Genomic DNA, 21,820 nt, shown 5'->3' on the forward strand with positions numbered 1-21,820 from the left:
TTTCTCTTCATATCGTCAGGCAGCTTTGCCTGCATAGAAATCTTAATCGCTACAGTATGCATATTTCACAAGCATGCTGCCTATTCTCATATGCGAGCACGATATACCCTTATTGTCTGTGACACGACTGGGGCCAGAGCTTACTGGTTTAAAACGTAGAAGTTACTCCCAGAGCTGTCGACAAGTAGCTATCAAACTGTATCAACGCAAGTTTTTTTCTTGGTATAAAAAATGTGCTGATATGTTAACCTTCTCTCAAAAACTGAAATACTGGTCACCCTACCCTACCGCGTTAGTAACCAACTTAGCAAGTCTGGCATATGATGAGTTATCAAAATATCAACTAACAGAGCAGTGATGGTACAATAACAACATTGGTAAGTAAATCTATTAAAACTTCCGGTTACGCAATTATAGTTATGAGAATGTTATGCGATAGTTCTTATTTTTTTTACAGCTATTTTTAGCTAAATTCAAAAGTTGAATCAGCTAGAAGGTCCATAACTTCAATATCTGGGTCTGCATCAAGCCCGACTTCAAAATAGCGTTTTTCAGAAACGCGTCAACTGCCACGGGAAGCGCGCTTATCATGAGAATAAAAATTTACCGTCCATCGGATTTCGTCGCAACTAACCTAACTGAAATCTTTTGTTTGGCTAATTCTACAGTAACTGGTGCTAACAGATAGAAAAGTTGTTCCCTTCTCGCACGCACTTCATCTCAATTATGGGAGAAATGTTCATCTTAACAAGCTTGACAATGTCCTTAGCTACTGTTGTGTCGCTTGAAAAGGTCAAGTAACGAGTTTTTAACCCTGCTTTTGTTCCAGTGGAATCAGCAAAATCTTAAAAAATTTTGCTGATAAAATATGCGGGAAAGTTTGCACTTCCTGTCAAAACTGTATCAATATCAGTGCGCTATTGCATTTCCGAAACAACGAACAGATACAGATTAATTACTGCTCAAAAGAAGTAGACTATTAATGGCTTTCATAAGCAACTGTAGCCATGGGTTTCGTTTTTCATTTGCGTCCGGGGACGGTTTTTGTTTGTCTTCAAATTAGCACCCACTGACCTATTCTCGCCACACTGTCAACAACTAGTTGCTTAACTCCGGTCACGTGAACATGAATATTTTCACATTTAAACCATTTTTGTTGTTAAATGATCTGACAATGACCGCTATGCTGTCTCTAACCCCTTTCATAAGTTACTATATTTCGAGAATACTAACTCAGTCGAGCTCATAAATGATTTAAAATCGGGCACGGTTATATGCTTGATAGCGATGTTTAGTCTGCCTAACCTTCCAGTCGCAATACATCCATCTTGTCGCAGTAACCAAGTGACCAGACGCGCTGTCTAATTACTAGTCTAGGAATGGTAATCAAAACCTTGTTACCTCAACAGTTGGTCATATCAACATTAGTAGAACCGCTTGCTTGAAACAGCACACACAGCCATTAATCGTATCGTCGTCAGTGAAATTGAATTACCACGCCACCGACACAGCAGGTCCGCGGATTAATTTACTTCATCTCAATTATAATCCGTTATTTACAGACACGCCATTTTCTAAAGGGCCGCGTAACACCTGATACATTTTGTGCACCGATGACAGATAATGTTACATCGCTTTATTGTTTAAGATGGTGAGGTGAAAAATTTGCAGAAAAGCTGAAAACGTATTTAGCGTGGCCAGCGTAAACACTGGTATCCTCACTTCTAGATTTAACGGTATATCAGACATTTTAAAGACTTTCTACACGGCTGTTTAGCAAATGCAGTTTACCCATAGATTGTAGATGAATTGTACATGCAATGTAAACTTTTGCCCTTGAATTTTTCACCCTACGTCATGTAAACAAAAACGGCAACCTTTGACCGAACGGGTAGAGACAGAACACAACACTACAATAAAGCAGCACTAGTTTAGCAAACTCATCCTCCGTGTCACCATCTAGCGGACAATTCTTTTTATTTCAATGACTGCTACTGTAGCAACTTTTTACTCGAATAATTCCTCGTTACAAGTACCTGTTATGCAGTGTTAATTGGTTAACACGTAACAAAATCGGTTTTAGCATCATTTAGTTTCAGAGATGTTTTGCAAACCCAAGACAATAATCTTGAAAAGTTTAGTAGGAAGGCAAGTTTGATGATGTTCTAATGCAGGGGTTCTTAAACTTTTTGGCACACGCCCCCCTTGACGGTACCTAAAAATTTCGCGCCCCACCTCATTGCAAAATAAAAAACATTAAACAAAACAACAATTTATTTTCAATTAACTTTCATTAATGTGAAGGATGTAGTTGTTTTTGGGAAACCAAACGTTTAATTCGAGGCTTTGTAGAAGATAAAGCACATCTTAGGTCGGCTTCACAGTCAAGTTTGTTCCTAGGTTTTGTCTTTATATTCATGAAGATGACGCTGCAAACGACTTGGTCTCAAAACGTCGTTGCTTAGCTTTTCTAAGCATATCATGCATTGCGGAACGACTTTTCCGTTCACTGTGGTATCTATAAAGCCATACTTCAGATAATTTTGGTCATACTTTCTCTTTTTTCCACTCATTTTGTGTCAATACAATTAGTTTAATTACTAAAATACCTGGTTATTAAATCAATACTTAATTTAAGTTTTACTTCATTTTACGGTTTTAATATTGGCTGACGTTGGTTTTACCCTGTTTAAACCGGGTGCGCGACATTACTATTTTTATTATGTGTGGCCGACACTGCACACAAATTTTCAATCGTTAATGACTCGAAAATTATACGTCGTAAACTGATCGGATATTTACAGGTTAGTAGCAAAAACATCTGGTTTCCTGTATACATCATTATTGTAAAACTAAAGAAAATGCATTTAGTGTAAGTTAAGTATTTCTACAAGTGATACATTTGTAAAAGTTTTTCTTGTTACACCGCTCCCCGTTGTGAGAAAAAACAGGTCACCGCTAAAAGAGAACACAAGAGAACAGTTAGTCGAGCTAGGAGTGCGTGAATGAGTAAAGGAAAACGACACGCTTGAATGCGGAGAGACACCAAATATTATGACGTAACAATCGACGTATTCAGAATCCAAATTTCAAAAATACAATTGCCATCGTGACACACTTTAAAATTTTAGTAAAACTGAACCTATAGCGAAAGTCTAGAAAGCATGTTTAGACATAGCTCATATAATAGACAGTTTGTCATCTCTCGCGCCCCCCTTATGAATGTTACACGCCCCCCAGTTTAAGAACCACTGTTCTAATGGATGACATCTTGAATCCAGGTATTTCGTTTCAATCGTGGATTTTATATGATGCATACTCCTGCTTTACTTAATGATTGCTTGGAGCTGATGTCAGTACGAAGCCTGCCTTAGAGCTAACAAACCAACAACAGTGTCACTGGAAATATGTTGGATCTGCCTGTACTCATCAGAATTTGAATAACGCAACTTGGTGTGTGGATCGGTGTAAAATGCCTAAACATTCATAGCTGTTACTGCTTGTGCTTTAATGGTGCAGGCATAGTGCAAAGTAAATCATTTACCAATAATGTTTATCATTATACAATTCACAAAATAGTTTTCAACATCTTAATATTATAAATTATTTACTAAAAAACTTCAAGTCTAACCGGTAATCCAGAGATATCAGAATACTTCTTCACTGGTTTTACAGGTGGTGGAGCATCAATGCTTGCATCTACAACATAAGAAAACAGCCTTTAAATGATGCAAAAATGCCATTACAAAATAAATACAAGCCACAAAAATAAACTTGTTTAGCTAAAACGATAAAGACTGTGGAGATAAAGACAATGCTTCTACAAACATTGTTACAAAGCAGCTGATAAATGAAACTGTAAAAAGAAATGGTTATTTTCCTTTGTTTATAACTTGAATTATGTTCGTTTGATACCCTAATTAGTTCAACTTTTATTAACTAAATGACTTAATTAGACTTGAACTAAAGGTTGATCGCTTGGCTGACACTCTGCTTTCAATGTCCATATCAAAATAAATAACATTCCTGTTATCTATCCATAACACCTTTAGCATTAGCTGAAGCAAGTAAAACAGAATTCAAGCTTACAACATACATGTAACTTCTCCATTGCTGGACTGAGATTTCTGAGCATTCATAATCTGCTTCAGATTCTTCCACACCTTGGTCCTGGTTGAAAAACCATTCTCTCGATATTTTGGATTTTTGAAACAAAGAGGTTCTTGTCTAGGTTTTGCAACTTCTGCACAAGTAATTGCCAGTTCACAACTCAACTCATCAAACAATAAGCTGAAAATATCTTTTTAAGCATAACAATAAGCATTGAACATATGAGGTACTTATTTCACAAGAGTACACAACCTTCGGTTTGTTGGGGGACATTTTTGAGTTCGTTGGATGTGTTTTCATTTTCCTTTAAATCCTAAATAAAAAAATTCTGACCTGAAAACTAAAGTCGTATCAATTTGATAGTAAATTTGTGTGGAATTGACAACGTATCTTAGAACATGCACAAGTAAATTTTAAATTGTAAGCTAAATATTGCATTGTAGCTTGCAATCAAACAACAGTTTGTAGTTAGCAGAGAATTTATCAAGTGTTCAATATAATCCAATGTAGTGAAAATTTAGGACAAAGATTGTACATACAATTTACACATACATACCAGTACTTACTAACAGAGTCAATTCTTATCTTTAGAAGGCTGTAACTTTGCAAAATTGTAATTTAATCGCCTCCGCACATTATAGCAGCTTATTACAAAAAAATTGCCCAGTGTGGTAAGCAGAAACTCAAAATGCAAACTTTTTAATCCATCTTTGCAAATTAAGTTTAAAAGCTACATTCACTGATTCGTCGTGGAACCGCTTAATAGCATAAGGTGTCTGACGATAATCGTACACTTTCAGATTACCGGTATTCACTCCCTGTTTCCTTAACAGCATTGTCAGACTGGGTATCAGAGGCAAACTTGCCTTTCTTTTAACATGTGTTATACTTATTTACATACCCATTAAAGAACACAGCCAATCCTCGTCTCTATATCTATGGTTTAAACTTAAAAAGCGGCAATCACAAATTTCATAGCAGTTAGATCGGCGAATTCCCCAGTTTACTTAAAACATTACCCAGCACGGGGCCACAGCCAGCAGCCGCTCACTTCAGCAATTGGTAAACTTATTATAGTTATACCGGTACCTTACACATTAACCAAACTCGTTCGAATTGTGCGGCTGTTATCGTAGAGCCATTTCTCATGTATATGGCTCTTGAAATGCTGACAATCCAGTTATTTGACATTTTCAAGAAAACGGCTTGAAAACTTCAAGCTTTCTTCACTTTTCATTAGGCCTAGCATTACTGTGTTAACTATTAAATCATTTAAATGCACGGCGGTGCAACTTACCTTTCTTTTACGCCCACGAGCTGATGCTGGACTTCTTGCTCGCTTCTTTCCCCTTGTTACATTATCGCTCCTTTTGCTTTCCATATTCAAGTATCATTATCTACAGTTGTGTCTCATGACCACAACAAAATTGCTAAAACGCCAAAACGCTAAGGTATAAGTTTAGTAACAATTTAGGTTAATCCCCTGTGTAGATAAATTTTGACATAACTTTTTTCCGGGAAATTATTTTTCACAAATCAAATTTAAATTTTTTCCTTAGAAAGTCTTCAGAAACTTCTCCTCATTTTACTATACCGAAAAATGAACCAAATAACTGACAAAATTCAAGAATAAAAATCAATAGATTATAAAGTAGCAGCAATATTATACTGTTAAAACTTATTACGAAAATGTCACATATTTTCATAATTATTTTTAAATGCAAATGCTTACATGTAAAACTTTGCAATTCTCCGTGCCGTTGCTTTACTCATTGTACAACATCGTCTGATTCGTCTGATATAACTCATTTTGATATGTCATAAGCGCAAGGCATATCACGTCCTTCAAGAAACGACTAACTTTAAACATGGTGGTCAGAAACTGAAGAAAATTCTGCAATGCTGTGGAGAGCATAAGATAGAAGACATAAGACAAAATGACTGTTGCAGTCCGGTATAATTTTAAGTGTGTGGTGAATTAAGAGCGTCCAATTACAAGTTTACTGATCCAAGCTCATTCCGATAAATTCAAGTTCACAGAAAATACCTTGATGTGTCGTTTCGGAATAACCAAGTATAGTGCTAATTTTGATTCTACTTTATCAGACTGTTGTTTGTCTTAAATTGGAAAGTACCAAAAAAAAAAATCGTTCAATGAAAATACATCAAAACAAAAATTTTTGAACATGAACAGTTTGTTAAATTTTTCTCGTGATCTCATCAGTTGCAGTCTGCTGTTTTTGAGTAGCACCCTGAAATTGGTGACGTCACTAGGTAACTGAACCAACATTGTGTAACGATTTGAGGAAGGGTACAGCGTTACTCTACGTAGCCTATAGAATTAACATTCGACAATGCCGACTTGAAGCTGTCACCGAAGGCTACATGCCGACTTGAAGCTGTCATTCCAAATCGAGCAAAGTAAACAGTGAAATTGAAACCATTTCGTGGCTATTCTCGATAGTGACAAATACCAAAAACGTCACCGTAATGTAAAAAAACACGATCACCTTGACCATTTCGTCACAATAGCACTCCTATGTTTTGCTGCTCAGTAATTGACAGTCTGCTGTTGGTGACGTAATGAAGAGCAGACAGTGGTTGCTCGAGTAAAAACAGTTGCTGTTATGATTGCTTCTGGAAACTGGATATTTCGCTGTTTGTTTATATCAAGGGTTTTCATAACGTGAACCTTAAATAGGCTATCCGCTCCAATACAACCAGTAGTTAAATACATTCTTTCTAAAAAACCAATGCACACCTTTATTGAAAAAAAATCCATACTACCCGCTTACTTTATTAAAAACTAAACTACTGTTGATTACATCATGAACAGCAACTTGTTGTAACTTCACCAGAGTGGCCTCTAAGTCACTGAGCAGCAAGGAATATTGGGGTGTTATTGAAAAAGGACAAGCCACTGCTATTCAACAATAGCACCTACTCTTTAGGTTACAACCCCGCCTTTTCACTGAAGCCTAAATTCTTTGTTTATTTATTATAAATCGGTGGAAAATAAAAAAAAAGTTGACATGCACGTTGATCTAAAAAAAGTTGGTTGATGAATCTCGTGCGGACAGGTTCCACACTTTTCGCTTCGGAATATCATAGTTATCTTTAACAATTTCTTGGTTTGGTGGCCTTTATCTATAATTCTATATAGTATATACTATCACTACAGGTAACACGTTGCACGTCTTAAGCCCTTGGGCTTTGCGTTTATCCTGCTCATTGAATGTTTTTGAGCTTGTCATTCTTGTTTTAGCATGTTATAACAAGGTTTGCAACAATATATTCGCTCCCCACAACAAATGTCAAAAAATAAATGATACAATACAATATATTATTGTTCAATTTAATTGCCGTTTAGATTAGTATCGTACTGTAACTTTCTTCTTTCCGCAAATTGTTGCTGTTACTTCCGTAGATTAGTGTTTCCGACGAGAACAGCAATTTCGGAATGAGTTTCAACTTTCAGCTCTTTTGTGGTGAACCGTTCTTATTGACTAGGCCTAGGTCATACGAAATTGGTCAAAAACATACAGAAAATTTCGTTTTTTATCATCCAAACGACAAGAAGCCTAACATAGACTAAGACAAGGAATCCACAAAATGTTTTGTCAGAAGTACTGTAGCCCAGGCTATAAGCTGCCAGTAGCAGACCAGCCGGGTCTAGGCCTAGTAGATCAAAAATTCACCTGCCTCATAAAAAACTGCCTTTCAAAGGAACTTTGAAGTGCAGTGCAAAAACTGTAATTATGTCACAAAATATGAGTTAAAGGCCCCTTTTTGACACATTGTGCATTAATTTTTCTTCAATGATTCTGTATATTTTCCTGGAGCTAGGCCTACCTTTTTTCTAAGTTTCTTTTTCAATCGCTTTCGTCTGCTTGGGTCTAATTTCGTGGCAGATCCATTATACAAAAAAGATTTACTATGGTAAAATACATTGCTATCAAGAGAATACTACGTTACTCCATCTTTGTAGAAATATAGTTTACGGTATAAAGGATGTTTGAAAAAAATATTTATATACCGATTTGGACCATATGTAAAGATATATATAGCCTAATAAAATGAAATATTTAACAAGCACATATACTTTTGAAAAACTTTTTTACCCATTCACAAGTTGACAAGTCATTGAGACGGTATGCACATCCGGACTGCAGAGTTGGCAGTTTTTGCTGAGATCTTGGGTGTGCAGAAGCAAAATTCCTGTGTGCACTGCGACTCATGGCCCAAGGTTGCCGGGCAATTGTGCAGGCAAGGATGCTGCCCTTCATGTTAGATATCAAGGAAAAAAATCAATGTTTCCCACATTGTTTTGAGAGACATTGCTTTTAAACACCAATTTTGAGGTACAAATCGGAGCAAAGATAAATGTCCCATTTTTTTGGGGACACCGGTTTGGCCTGGTGTGGAAAACTGTTTTGTGATGTGACAGTTGCTTTCCAATAATAGCATCATGTATACCGGGATTTGTTGAATCCGGGGGTCAACCTTAGATCGGAACAAGTGTATATATTGCATATGGTACTTCAGGTTACTGGTACATATGTCCTAACTTTGCATTTTTTTCCTAAGACTCTAAGGGAAAATACTTAAGTGTATAGTAAGCAATCAAATCTGACAAAAGCTGAGTTGGCAGTTGCACTAGATTTTATTATCCTTACCATATCGCCCTGACAACCAGGATGTCCGATTATATGGACCAGGAAGCTGAAGAGTCTTCAGACGAAGATTTTCAAATCAGCAAACAAAAGGCAGTGTACCACGATAGTGAAGATGAGGATGATGAAGAAAAATGTAATTTGTACAGCTTATTTAGGCCGACACATTTTTTGTGATTTATTTGGAACTGCTGTATTAATGGCATATGTAGCTTTATTTTTCTGTTGTTAAAATGGAATCTGCATGCATAACACTTACCAACAGGCACTTCAAACGTTTCCACACATGTATCGATTTATACTGTAAATCCCTGGTTAACAACTATCATGATAATCCGGCAACCTCGATATCACAACCGCTTAAACATGCTCCGAAAATGGGAATAAAATGTTTTTAAACGTGATCTCATATTCGAAAATGTTCGTGCCTGCTCATAATAAAAATTGTTTTTTAGTACTGGAGAAGGAGGTGGATGAGGAGGGCAACATTGCCGGATTGGTTGACGATGAAGAAGAGGATGTTGAAGAAGACGATGAGGATGATGGAAGTGTTGACTCAACCGAAGATGAAATTGCTGATTCTGATGGAGAAGAGAAACGTAAAATTTTATAATTAGTTTCATAACATCTCTTTTATATATATTAATTGTAATAGATGGGTAAAAATATATACTATTTAATATCTATTTAAATCTAATTTCATTTTTTGATGCATTTACCCATCAGTTAGGTATTAAATTATATGCTGTTTAAAGACAACAGATAAATAATGCCGTTGTTTTTTTACAAATTCTTTCAGCTGCTCGCAAAAAACGCAAACATGATCTTCGTTTGGAAGACGATGATTTCGATCTAATTGAAGAGAACCTTGGTGTTAAACTCAAGAAAAGGAAGAAGTTTTCTCGTCTTCGCACCGGTTCATCAGATGAAGAACAAAGTGATGAGGAGACGGAAGGAAGAGATGCAATTCGAAATGAACTCTTCCACGATGATGATGACTCCGCTCCGGTGAGTGAACTTTTAGTTTTTTGCTATCACTTGGTTTTGAGACTTTTGACGGAAGTGATATACCATAATATAAAAGGAAAAATTGTCTAGTGGTTAAAGGATAATGGTAGGAAATGCAAGTGATTTACCAAAGTTTGGTAAATACTAAATTTTTGACAAGATTTTTGTTAAATGATCAAACTTATATTTGGTAGGAAATCCAATACATTGCTTTAACCATCAGAAGCTCTTTGGCTTCAAGGTGTTTGAGTTCAATAGTTGACAATTTCTACTCAGGTTGCTCAAGCTGAACCAGAAGTCCCGATAATCGGTGACGATGATGAAGAAGTGTCAGAGGAAAGTGATGTTGATGATTTCATCGTTGATGACAACGGCGATCCAATCAGTCGACCTCAGAAAGGCCAAAAACGCAGAAGCAAAGGAGACTCGTATGTTTAACTTTTTCTCGACTCATCGATCAGTATCGCATTGGTCACAGTCTTAACCAAAAGATGAACTTGTTTTTAGAGCTTTGCAGAGTGCTCAAGACATCTTTGGAATCGACTTCGACTACGATGATATTGCCAAATATGGCGAGGAATATGATGAAGGAGACGAAGTAGATGAAGATTCTTATTATGATGAGCAAGTACTCACATGTTTATCCTTGAAATACGTTATAAATTTTTAATGCAATTGTAATTAAATTTAATGTTTTACAATTTAACTTTGTTGCTGTATGTAAATCTAACTCATTCACTGTACTTGCAGTTTTGATATTTTGTTATTGTTTGTAACCTGCTGACTTTTGCTTTGCCATCTGGATCTGAAACACTTCATCCAGCCAATTGCGTTGAGAACTTTGTTCGTAAAATCACAATGAAATGTTAAATGGAAATTATTTTTTCAGATGGATGATGAGTTGTTGGATGAAACTGGGTCAATTATCAGCAGAAGAGCAAAGAAAAAGAGCAAAAAGAAGAAGAAAAAGACCATTTTTGATGTAATATTTTATGATTTTAACGATTCTTACACGTAGCACATCATGAGTTTCCAAATTGCATTCCACAAATTTTACTTTAATTTCGTATAAATAACTCGTAAAGTATCAGTTTTAAAGTCGGGGTTTGGCGAGAAGAGAATTGTTGCAACTAGGGACCCCCATGTAGTAATTAGCTCGGTAACCACTGCACTAATCGTTGCAATCTATCCGCAGTTCATGGAGCCGGAAACATTAGAACGAGGTTTCTACACAGACATGGATGCTCATATTCGAAGCACTGACATTCCAGAACGATTTCAGCTGCGAGCCATCCCACTCAAGTGCATTGCTAAGTTTGATTGTACAACTTGCTCGTGCATTGAAATATCTTTTAATGTCTAATCGTTTTTTATTTTTAGACCGGCCGAGGACACGGAACTTGAATTGGAAGCAGAATGGATTTATAAGTACTGCTTCCTGGAGTCTGCAATATCCAAACAGGTGAGTTTTACTACAAGTTCATTGCAAAGCATGTCGGTGGCTGTCATAAATCTGCTCAAACATCCAATACTTACATACTGTCGAGCTTAGGATTTACTTTGAAATATTCCCAGGACATGGTTGATGAAATAGGAGCCAACTTCAGTTCGTCAGCTTTGTCGTCACTCAACAGGAAGACACCATCTTGTGTTGCAAAGATTCAGGTGAATAGTTGGTATTGGTTGGATTTTCAGCAGAATTCTTGCCGTTTTTATAAATTTTCCTCCTTAAGACGTGTTCCATATGTTCCTGCCTTGTAGTTTACCTCTTATTTGAAGTTTATTCAACTGCTTTATGTGTGGCCAATGTAGCTATAAGTCGCTGCGTAAGCATAGACACCAGGGCATTCTTGATAATTATTATGTATTGGATTATTCTTTGTACTAGGATTAACTGGAAATTTGACATAATTTATTATCTATCAGTTCATGTTTTAATTTAAAGGATACTTTGAACTTCATGAGAAATGAGCTGTTTGAGCCTCCATTCATCGCATTCTACAGGAAGGAATATGTTGAACCTGAGCTTAACATACACGACCTATTCAAGATTTACCACTGGGATGAAAAGGTAAGCGACTTTGACCAGTTTTGTTCTTACTAACCTTGTGTTTGTTAAGATTTGTAGTTACTATTTGAAGCTACGTTTTAATCTTCATTTTACGTATTACACCAATCTATGCATCACAACTGCTTTAATTTTGCTAAATATAGTGGACGCAGTTGAACAATCGTAAAGCAAATCTCACCAGGTTGCTGCAAAAAATGCAAACTTTTCAATATGAACAAATATCAGCTGATCCTGACAAACCACTCGGCGATAATGTCAGAGCCCTCACCGATGCTGATATTGAAAGGTATTTAGTGAATAAAGATTTTTATGACAAATTTTCTCAAGATCTGAAACTTTTACGTCAAACCTATCTTTAATTTTTGATACCTATCTTTGTCTTGCACAGTTAATGACTATCTATTTAAAGATTGTTTGCTTTTAATTTCTTTACTGTTTTACACTTCTTGGTAGAATACAAGGCGTACAAACGATGGAAGAGTTAAAAGATGTCTATGGTCATTTTCTGCTTCACTACGGTCGAGATATTCCAAAAATGCAGGTTTGTTTCGAGTTTAACCACAAGCCAAAGATTACAACAAAAACACAACTTGTAACATATAAAAAACGTGATTGAACGTAACTCGTTAAAAATTATGGAATAGAATGCGTTGCGCATCCAACGTCAGCGAGAGAGATCAGAGGACGTTGATAAGGAACCGCGCACTCAGGCGTCTGACCTTAAGCAAGCTTCGAGAAGAGACATGTATACTGTTTGCCTCAATGCTGGTCTTGGTGAGTTCACTTTGAGTGTATGAGTTATGCCCAGATGTAGAGATATGTATTTTGCATACTGTAGGAAAGTGTAAGTTTTTGCGTATACACAATTACACATAGCACATTTATCCAGTAGCATTTCGAATGACCTACTTTTGGAGTCTGTGCTTTTAGTTTTGGTTTGGGTCCAATCCTTACATCTTCTGCATTTAACATTTGCTCCGTTCACCTATCCTCGCAGGTGGTGTGGCCAATAAATTTGGACTTACTCCGGAGCAATTCGGGGAGAATCTTCGTGACAACTACCAGAGACATGAAACTGAGCAATACCCGGCAGAACCACTCGACTTAGCAGAAGACTTTCTCTGTCCACAATTCAGCACCAAGTAAACCCCATTGTTTTGAAAGTACCTAGCGTACCCCAGGATCTCATCATGTACTTTATACGTTGCTTGTTTGTTTATTAAACAGAGAAGGAGTGTTGGAAGGTGCCAGATACATGGTGGCCATGCAGTTGGCAAGGGAGCCACTGGTACGACAATGTGTCCGGCAGACATTCATGGAAAGGGCAAAAATATCAGCGCGACCGACAAAAAAAGGAAAGAAAGAAATTGATGAACAACACCCCTGCTTTCGACACAAATGGCTCTGCAACAAACCAGTAAAAGACCTAAGTGGTCCACAGTTTCTGCACATACAAAACGTAAGCCACGCATCAATGAATGGCACCAACTGTAATTTGTTGTATTGTATGTGATTTTGTTATTGATGATATGGCATTTTAGGCTGAAACAGAAGGACTTCTCACGGTTGAAATCCACATCGATATGAAAGATACAATGACCGGCCAAACATACTTTGAAGAAATCAAACAACTCTATTACAGAGTAGGTGGCAGGAGTGTTTTTTATCTGAAATTCACATGCAAGTCTTGAGTCAAGTCACATATCGAAATGAGTTTGATTATGTTCACAAGAGTACGCTGTAATCATCTGACTGGGTATAAACCTGTATATAGCAGCACACATTTATCATTGCATTGAAGAACGTTTTAAAACTTGTTTGAAAGGATGAGTTCAGCCATCTTGTCCAAGAATGGAACAATCAGAGAAGCCAGGTCATTGAGTTCATGTTGGAGAAAATCTTGTACAAGGAGATGACCAAGGAAATAAAAGCACTTCTATGCAATGAATCCAAAGACGGTATAAAAGAGGTAAATAAGAATGAATAATAAAATTTACCATAGATGTAACCCATGGGATCCCTAGAACTGTGCATGTAAGCTAGGCTTGCCTGACACTATGTCATACTGGAATATGGCCAAAATCTCTACTTCACATTACATAGGACCAAAGTCAGAAGTAGATTTTTGGGTTTAAAAACACAGGTATCCCTCTTTTTGGTGCCAATTTTTTATCCAAGTTTCCTGAGCAATCCGGTACTTTGAAACTGCTAAGTAAATTACCAGGCTTCAAAACAACTTCAACCATGCTGCCCTCTGATTGGTCTAAACAATGTTTTTAAGCCCTGTGTAAGAGTCTACCGAAATCAGAGAAATCTCATTTTTCAGGCATGCACCTCTTTGAATTACTTAACTCATAACACCAAACTTTTCTTAAAACATGTTTCTTACATATGATAAACTGAAAAGATTTGCAAAGCGCCATTTTACATTTACATTTTGCTTAAAGTTGCTAATTTAAACAAGCCTATATGAACCTAAATAGAATTAACACCAAACTTTTAGTAATATTCCTGTTCTAATATTTACGATTATTATTGTTTGATTTTAGCAATGCGCGTTAAAACTTCGTTCACATTTGAGTGTTGCTCCGTACCAGTCAGAAGAGCATGAATATGATGAGGACGATGGACCTCGCATCGGGACGGTTGTCTTGGCTATTTCCTACTCCGATGACAGGTTAGAACGGCTTGAAATCACATTTAACACATCCTGCTGGTTGTTGTGCTTGTAAATGTTTTTGATATCTAACTGGGAACTTCCAATTAAAAGTGAAACATCTTTGCTTACGTCACTATCAATTATATTTGTAAAATCATGCGTGTATCGTAAAATCGATTGTAAAGTCGTGCGTACATCAGGCTAAATGCGTGTTCACGAAAGGCTTTTTCATCCTTTTTGCAGAGAAGGATTTGTAAAAGTTTTTATGACATTATAAAATATATGGTTTGTTGATCTAAAATCACTGAATGTTCTCACATATGACTGGGTTAATTCATTTGGAGTTTAATTTTAAATTGAAATTTCATTTCCAACGAGAATGGAGTGCTGTTGAATGTTGATGCTATAAATCTTTTCTTTTCGGTTGACTACAAATCACATTTCCATCTTTGACAATTTTCGTGCAATGCATGCTCACAGATACATCACTCAAGTTTATCAGCTCATTTAAACACGCAACTGCTATAAGGAAGATTCTAGAATATCTGTGTGATGATGTCATAGTTTCAAAGTAATCCATTGCAAGATATGTCGTACAACTTTTAATTACCAGACAGTTGTGTTTTGAGAATTATATATTTTGCCCTACAAGGCACAGTGGCAATTACTCCAGGACGCAAATCACCAGATTCACCCTTCATCATAGGGATTTAATTTGTTGTTACTATTAAGCTTTAATATGAATCATTTCACTCAAAAAATATTTGCATATGTAGAGATACGGCGACTTTTGCCGCCGTTGTGTCCGGATCTGGGGAGCTGCAAGCGCGTCTGCGACTTCCCTGCATAAAGTTTCGACGAAATTCTCCGAATCCTGATGAAGCTCAAAGAAAACAAACTGACTTGGACACCTTGAAAAAGTTCATCTTAAAACACAAACCTCACATCATTGTGATAGGGATTGAAGACAGGTTGATATTACTCTTTTATTGCTTCTTTCAATGCCAATTAATTGCTTCTAATTGAACAACTTTTATTCAAAAACTTGGGACCGGTTTGTAGCTTTTAACTATAAGATCAAACTATAAGATGATGTAACTGATAATTTATTTCAAAAACATATAAAAATACTATTTAGGTTTCGTTATTAATATTTAGCTTAGTATGACTAGAGCTACTGCTCCCATTACAATCATCTTTTATTATCAAACTGGAAAATGGTACATAGCTTTGAACAATAACATCAATCTATGGTGTAACAACAGTAAAACTATTTTCTGAAAAGTGAGTTAGTTTTGAAAAAATGTATAGATTTGCGATAACTTTACAAGAAGATGTCCAGAAATGTGTCAAAGAGCTGGAGCAAGAGGAGATGTTGCCAAACACAGCCGTCGAACTTATTGATAATGAGTTGGCTCTGGTGTACGCTGCTACAGCACGCGCTCAGGTGCAGTTGATAAAATAATACCCACATATCATAAACTGTCTATGTATTGTATACTGTTTAAACCGTTCAGCAAGTCAGAATAATATGTAACCCCTTACGATAAGCCTATTTCTTACGAATTGCATTGTTTTCCGATAAACATTGCAGTTTGATGGCAAGATTTTGTATACATTGTGTTATTACTTATGTTTCTTCGCGACTATGACACGCTATGATGCTACATTTGTACCGATAAAGCAAACTATGTATTATTTTTACAATTAGTCCGACTTCCGAGACTTTCCGGCCGAGTTGCGGCAAGCAATCTCTCTCGCTCGAAGGATGCTTGATCCGATGCTGGAATTCTCACAACTTTGCACTTCAGAACAAGATCTCTTGTGCCTCAAGCTACATCCTTTACAAGTAAAGCTGACTTTCAGAAAATGTCTCCCCAAAAAGTGTCTGTTTTTGAATAGGATATTTCAAAATTATACTGTTATGTACAAAGCCAGTCAGAGGTTAATTAGTTTTTCATTTTTTTAGGATCAGATCAACAAGGATGAGTTACTCCAAGCTCTCGTGGAAGAGTTTGTATTTCGCGCCAATGAGGTCGGAGTCGACGTCAATCAGGCAATTTTCCACCCACATTCTGCCACTATTGTGCAGTTTGTGTGCGGACTGGGACCTCGCAAAGCTGCCCACTTACTCAAGGTAAGTTTACTTTTATTACCAACCATCTATAACCAATTTTGTGACTCACTGTTACTAATGACAACTGATTGAATGAAGTTAGGTGTTTTATTAATAGTAAGAAATGCTGTTTTTGCATTGAAAAATATTCTTGTATTCAAGGTTTTAAAGCAGAAGAACGGAAGGCTTGAAAACCGATCTAATCTCGTCACTGTGTGCAAGTTGGGACCAAAAATCTTTATCAATTGTGCTGGATTTATCAAGATCGACACGAAATCAATAATGGAAGACAGGTATACCTCACATCCATTGCTACAATAAAACGTTAAGTCGTTTTCATATTTTTAATTGAGATTCTTAGTTAAGGGAAATTAAGTTATTCAGCTTGTACTGTAACACAGCACTGAAGCTTACATCGAGATCCTCGATGGTTTGAGAGTCCATCCTGAGACTTACGAATGGGCTCGGAAGATGGCCGTGGATGCCCTGGAGTATGATGAGTCAGCAGAAGACGCGAATCCTTCATCAGCGCTTGGCGAGATTCTCGAGTCCCCTGAAAGATTGAAAGATCTTGATTTAGACGCTTTCGCCGAAGAATTAGAAAGACAGGTGAAGAGTTTCTAGAATATTATATTATCAATACCCAGCTTGGTTGAGGTTTTGTGTTGATGCTGATTATTATCTTTGAGTCTCTTATAAGCCAGTATGTGGACAATGGATTTATGTGTTTTTAACTTTATCTTCTCGTGTTTGCATCCACGCCCTTGTAATGATTCGTTTCACAGCTTGATGTTTATTGGCACAGGGTTATGGTAACAAAGGCATCACCTTGTACGACATCAGAAACGAACTCAATTGTCGTTACAAGGATTTCAGGAATTCCTATCGGCCTCCAACATCTGAAGAAAGATTTGAAATGGTCACCAAAGAGATCTTGTCTAATTTCCGTGAAGGTAAGCTACACCAAAAGTACAAAAACTCACCTATTTTGTGCAAATTTAAAACAAAAATGGTCGCAGGTAAATTGATAACATGTCGAGTGGTCGGGATTGCTCATCGACGACCAAAATCAGAACAACTTGACCAGGCCGAGCCTCACAAAGACGAGGAGACTGGGATGTGGAGTTGCTCATTTTGCAAGCAAGGAGGATTCTCAGAGTTGAGTGAGGTAAGGAGAAGCTCGATGGAAGTGTTTGTTTATAATGTGTCTCTGTTGTTCTGCACCTTATCTTTGTTTCGAATTTGAGTCAAAATTTCTATCAATGATTTTTTTATCTGGTTGCATGAATTGGCAAAATTGTTACCCACTTAAACCTCTTCTGGCAACAAGCCAGGTAGTTTTCTCTAATTTATCTGCTCGAAACCTTAACTTCTTAGACTTACTTTGTCATCCATATTTGCTTTATCATCTGCTAGGTCTGGTCCCATCTTGATACTGGCGAGTGCCTTGGTAAAGCAGTTGGAGTCAGGATAAGACTTGAGAATGGAATATCAGGTTTCATCCCTACCGACAAACTCAGCGATAAGCCTGTCGATAATCCTGAAGACAGGGTCAAGGTATTCAGTATCCGTGTGCAGTTTTAATTTTGTGATAAAATGAATGTGGTTTTGTCCAAAGACGTATTGCTATGTGATGTCAATTTCTTGTACATTGGATTTATCCAATGCTTTAATAACTTTTTAAAATTTTAGGTCGGCATGACTATCCATTGTAGAGTGACAAAGATAGACATCGAAAGGTTTCAAGTTGACGTCACTTCTCGTGGATCGGATCTTCGAGATGATGCGGGGATGTGGAAGCAGCAACTTGACACTTACTACGATTACGAGAAGGAGTTGAAAGAAAAACATAAATCTGAAAACGCAGATAAAAACGCCAACAGAATAAGTAAGAAAATACAATGGTCATATAATAATGGAGGTTAAAGGTTTTCTGCGCTATAGACATATCATAAACAAGAATCAAGACATATTTTCATTAGCATTTTAATCGTTGAGCGACCGCTTGCTTCTGAACTCATATACAAACTTTTTCTTTTTTGGAAACTAATCCCCTAATGTACGTGGATTCACAGCTTACATAAAGCGAGTAATAGCCCACCCCTCGTTCCATAACATCGACTACAAGGCAGCCGAGAAAATGATGTCAGAGTTGGACCAGGGTGACGCAATAATAAGACCCAGCAGCAAAGGTGACATAGCCTCAGAAGTTGAACTTTCTTCTACTTCGTTTTTCTTCTATTGTTTTGTCTGAAATCTGACAAAACTTCTACTGAGTATTGTTGTGTGCCTTCTCTAAGGGTCTGATCATCTGACTGCAACTTGGAAAGTGGCCGACTCTGTTTGTGCTCACATAGACATCAAAGAAGAGAAGAAAGAAAACGCTTTCAGTCTTGGCAAGTCGCTCTGGATCGGAAATGAGGTCATCATTGTTTCACTGTGTGCTCAAAAATGTATTTAGTCTTGTTTTGCAAACTTTACTTTGTAATTATGAGACACGGCTTCAAATGCAGCAGTTATTTTAGAATTAAAACCGTTTTGATTAAAATCTTTCATTGTAAGTGATCACTTTCAAGTCATTTGTAATAACTTTGCTCTTGTGACAGGAATTTGAGGACCTTGATGAGATCATGGCTCGTTATATTCAACCGATGGCTGCCAACGCCCGTGACTTAGTCAGCCACAAGAATTATCGCGATGTCAGCGGCAAGAAAGAAGTTTTAGAGGATCTGTTAAAGCAAGCAAAGAAGGGGACTCCATCTCGCATCCCGTATTTCATGACGGCGTCAAGAACACTGCCAGGTATTGTATCCTATTTACTCGTATCAATGATTTTTATTAGGTGCTGTCTCCAATGAAACGGTGTGGCTTTTTCACGCAGCTTATTTATGAAAACCTCGTGGTTTCAATTTAGTCTGAATTTCGGTTCCTGTCTTTATATTTTATGTATTTTAACACTTTTAACGATTTAATTACAAGATCGATTAATAATTTGATAAAATTGAACGACTTTCACTCTAATTTCAATGTCCAGGAATACTTTTTCAATCCCTTTTGCTTGTAGGTAAATTCCTTCTTTCGTACATGCCGCGTACTCGCTCCAAGCACGAGTACGTCACTGTCACTGTGGATGGATACCGATATAGGGGGCAAACTTTTACCACCCTCAACCAGTTCTTTAAGTGGTTCAAGGAACATTTCCGTGATCCAATTCCAGGTTTGATGACGCTTTCAGTTTATGAGAATAAGATAATGCTTAAAAAATACATAAAAACCAAATTTCTTACCATGCAAAATTGCTGATAGTCTTATAATATTATTTCACCGTTACAAATAGTTAGTCAGAAGGATTTATGCTGATATAAGATTCAACTGTTGGTCGCTGCACAATCATCTGTGACCGAAAACTGCCCTCGTAGCTATTCGCTAATAACATATCATACCAATAATTTCTGAGCAACATAATATATTAAACGTAATATACCGTTTGTTGTCACGCACGAGTCTACTCAAACTTAAATGACTGAAGATATATTGAATGATTGACACACATCAAATTAGTACGTCAGTACAGAGATCGAACAAGATTCGAAGAGCGATCCAAGAGATACCCAATATGTTGTTACGAATTTTTATTAGATGGTTACAGTTTTTTTCGAAATTTACTTCGTTACGATGATTGGCTAATAATCACACCATAGTAACACAACACGTTGCGCTATACACAGTTGTCCACTTGATGTTGCCAGAGCGCAATCGAGATGGCATTTTACGATGGGATGGGCAAAGTCTACAATAATATCTACTTTTGAAGTTGTATATGTCTATCTATGGTGTTTAAAGCGGATTTGTCAGCGCTATTGGTCATTGTTGCACATGACATAATTTCTGACGTGTTTTCAGCTCATCTCGTGCCGACACGGACACCAGGCTCTGCAACGGAGTCATCGCATCACGGCAACACTCCGAAACAAAAGACTCCATCATCGCGCACGCCTCGTACCCCTAAGGTGTTTTTTTAGCCCAGATTTATGGTTTTAGTAAAAACTTGTTCAAGTTTGCTGCAAAACTTGTTCAACTTATTACGTATACGCTGCCATTGGCAGAATAATGCGTAAAAATTTTACTTGAGTTCCTGTTGATGTTTCTTGGTAAAAAATAAATATATTCTGAAAATGTTTTCCATCTTTAGACTACCCCAATGCAGACACCACAAGGACAAGCAGGATACCCGTACACACCCAACACCGCATACACGCCAGGTAGCGTTTATGGCCGGCCGGATACAACGCCGCACGGTGGCACGTTTTCTCAAAAATCGATGGGTCCGCCGTCCAACATGGTGCCGCGGAGAACACCAAAAGCAAAGTAACTGTTTTCTATTAGAATTATACTGTCAATTATTTTGTGTAAAATCTGTGGCATAGATAGCAAAATGTTAACCGCTTTCGTAACAGAAAGCACAGTACATTTTATTTGGCTGTAAGCGATCCATCGATTGATTGTTTTTCACGTTGCGTAACCAATAATATTTTTGAACTCAGGTCTGTTGCGTCTGAATGGGGCAAGGCCGCGCAGGATTGGGCAAAAACTCACACTCAGAAAAGCCCCAGAATGACCCCGACTACGCCCAAAGGGCCGCGAACCCCGGCCGGTAGCTACAAGGGCACACCTCGCACACCCCAAGCAAGAACCCCGAGAGGTCAAAGAACACCTTACTAAGCCCCATGTCACTGGTGGACACGAAAATCTTGTAGCGGTGTTTTGGGTTTTCGGTATTTATTTGCCATCTGGTTTGAGACCTGAAACTTCCATCGTTCCAACCTTGCGTTACCACCTGGTTCACTACGTGCTGCATGCGTTAATATTTCTTACATTGTGGTCATGATATGAAATATTACTTCTATCCCTGAAGCCGTGTATAAAATTGCGTTAACTTATCAAGTGGAAATGGTGAATTTGAAAATGTTTTGTTTAAACATTTGTCTCCTTGTGGGCAGAATCTGATTGTGCTTTGTCCGTGAAAATAAACTTTCACGCAAACTTCTGTTTGAAAACAATCATCATCATCAGACAAAACATCAGAGTCGACGACATAAAGGATAGTTCTGTAAACACTAGTCGCTTATTTCACAAACCGGCGGCAATTATCGGCGCAAAGTGGAGGAGCGGTAACTTCTCAG

General features: G+C 37.3%; 2 protein-coding genes across 3 annotated transcripts; one reads left to right on the top strand and one right to left on the bottom strand.

The window, feature by feature from the left end:
• Positions 1-1,624: 1,624 nt before the first annotated feature.
• On the bottom strand, positions 1,625-5,545 carry LOC143471154 (INO80 complex subunit C-like). Of its 2 annotated transcripts, XR_013119496.1 has the most exons (6): positions 5,408-5,545; positions 4,363-4,423; positions 4,097-4,243; positions 3,632-3,699; positions 3,253-3,476; positions 1,625-2,161 (listed from the first exon to the last, which is right to left on the bottom strand). XR_013119496.1 is itself a non-coding variant. In XM_076969533.1 (5 exons), exons 1-5 carry the CDS (start codon positions 5,489-5,491, stop codon positions 3,354-3,356), a joined length of 483 nt encoding a protein of 160 aa, XP_076825648.1. In that variant the 5' UTR covers positions 5,492-5,545; the 3' UTR covers positions 2,254-3,353. The 2 variants fall into 2 exon arrangements, 1 of the variants encoding a protein (XP_076825648.1); XM_076969533.1 differs by lacking the exon at positions 1,625-2,161 and having other exon boundaries at positions 2,254-3,476.
• Positions 5,546-8,699: 3,154 nt separating this feature from the next.
• LOC143470662 (transcription elongation factor SPT6-like) lies at positions 8,700-21,680 on the top strand. The gene is made up of 35 exons (XM_076968921.1): positions 8,700-8,919; positions 9,239-9,382; positions 9,583-9,791; positions 10,068-10,219; positions 10,299-10,419; positions 10,681-10,773; positions 10,987-11,093; positions 11,172-11,253; positions 11,367-11,456; positions 11,737-11,862; positions 12,006-12,148; positions 12,316-12,403; positions 12,507-12,636; positions 12,860-13,004; positions 13,090-13,321; positions 13,404-13,505; positions 13,688-13,831; positions 14,412-14,539; positions 15,298-15,492; positions 15,833-15,968; positions 16,233-16,370; positions 16,491-16,658; positions 16,800-16,930; positions 17,039-17,246; positions 17,443-17,590; positions 17,657-17,805; positions 18,054-18,194; positions 18,330-18,525; positions 18,713-18,829; positions 18,938-19,059; positions 19,244-19,439; positions 19,702-19,854; positions 20,541-20,647; positions 20,830-21,005; positions 21,182-21,680. Exons 1-35 carry the CDS (start codon positions 8,808-8,810, stop codon positions 21,357-21,359), a joined length of 5,007 nt encoding a protein of 1,668 aa, XP_076825036.1. The 5' UTR covers positions 8,700-8,807; the 3' UTR covers positions 21,360-21,680.
• Positions 21,681-21,820: the final 140 nt, after the last annotated feature.

This window comes from Clavelina lepadiformis, chromosome 9 (assembly GCF_947623445.1).
Source record: "Clavelina lepadiformis chromosome 9, kaClaLepa1.1, whole genome shotgun sequence".
In the NCBI taxonomy this organism is placed as follows: domain Eukaryota; kingdom Metazoa; phylum Chordata; class Ascidiacea; order Aplousobranchia; family Clavelinidae; genus Clavelina; species Clavelina lepadiformis.

Coding starts and splice junctions, on each gene's coding strand:
- LOC143471154 (XM_076969533.1), bottom strand. CDS start 5,491: ATGGAAAGCAAAAGGAGCGATAATGTAACAAGGGGAAAGAAGCGAGCA. Junction 4,424..5,407: donor CTCGTGGGCGTAAAAGAAAG/GTAAGTTGCACC, acceptor TTTTTTATTTAG/GATTTAAAGGAAAATGAAAA. Junction 4,244..4,362: donor TGTCCCCCAACAAACCGAAG/GTTGTGTACTCT, acceptor TTACTTGTGCAG/AAGTTGCAAAACCTAGACAA.
- LOC143470662 (XM_076968921.1), top strand. CDS start 8,808: ATGTCCGATTATATGGACCAGGAAGCTGAAGAGTCTTCAGACGAAGAT. Junction 10,420..10,680: donor ATTCTTATTATGATGAGCAA/GTACTCACATGT, acceptor TTATTTTTTCAG/ATGGATGATGAGTTGTTGGA. Junction 18,526..18,712: donor TAAAAACGCCAACAGAATAA/GTAAGAAAATAC, acceptor GTGGATTCACAG/CTTACATAAAGCGAGTAATA.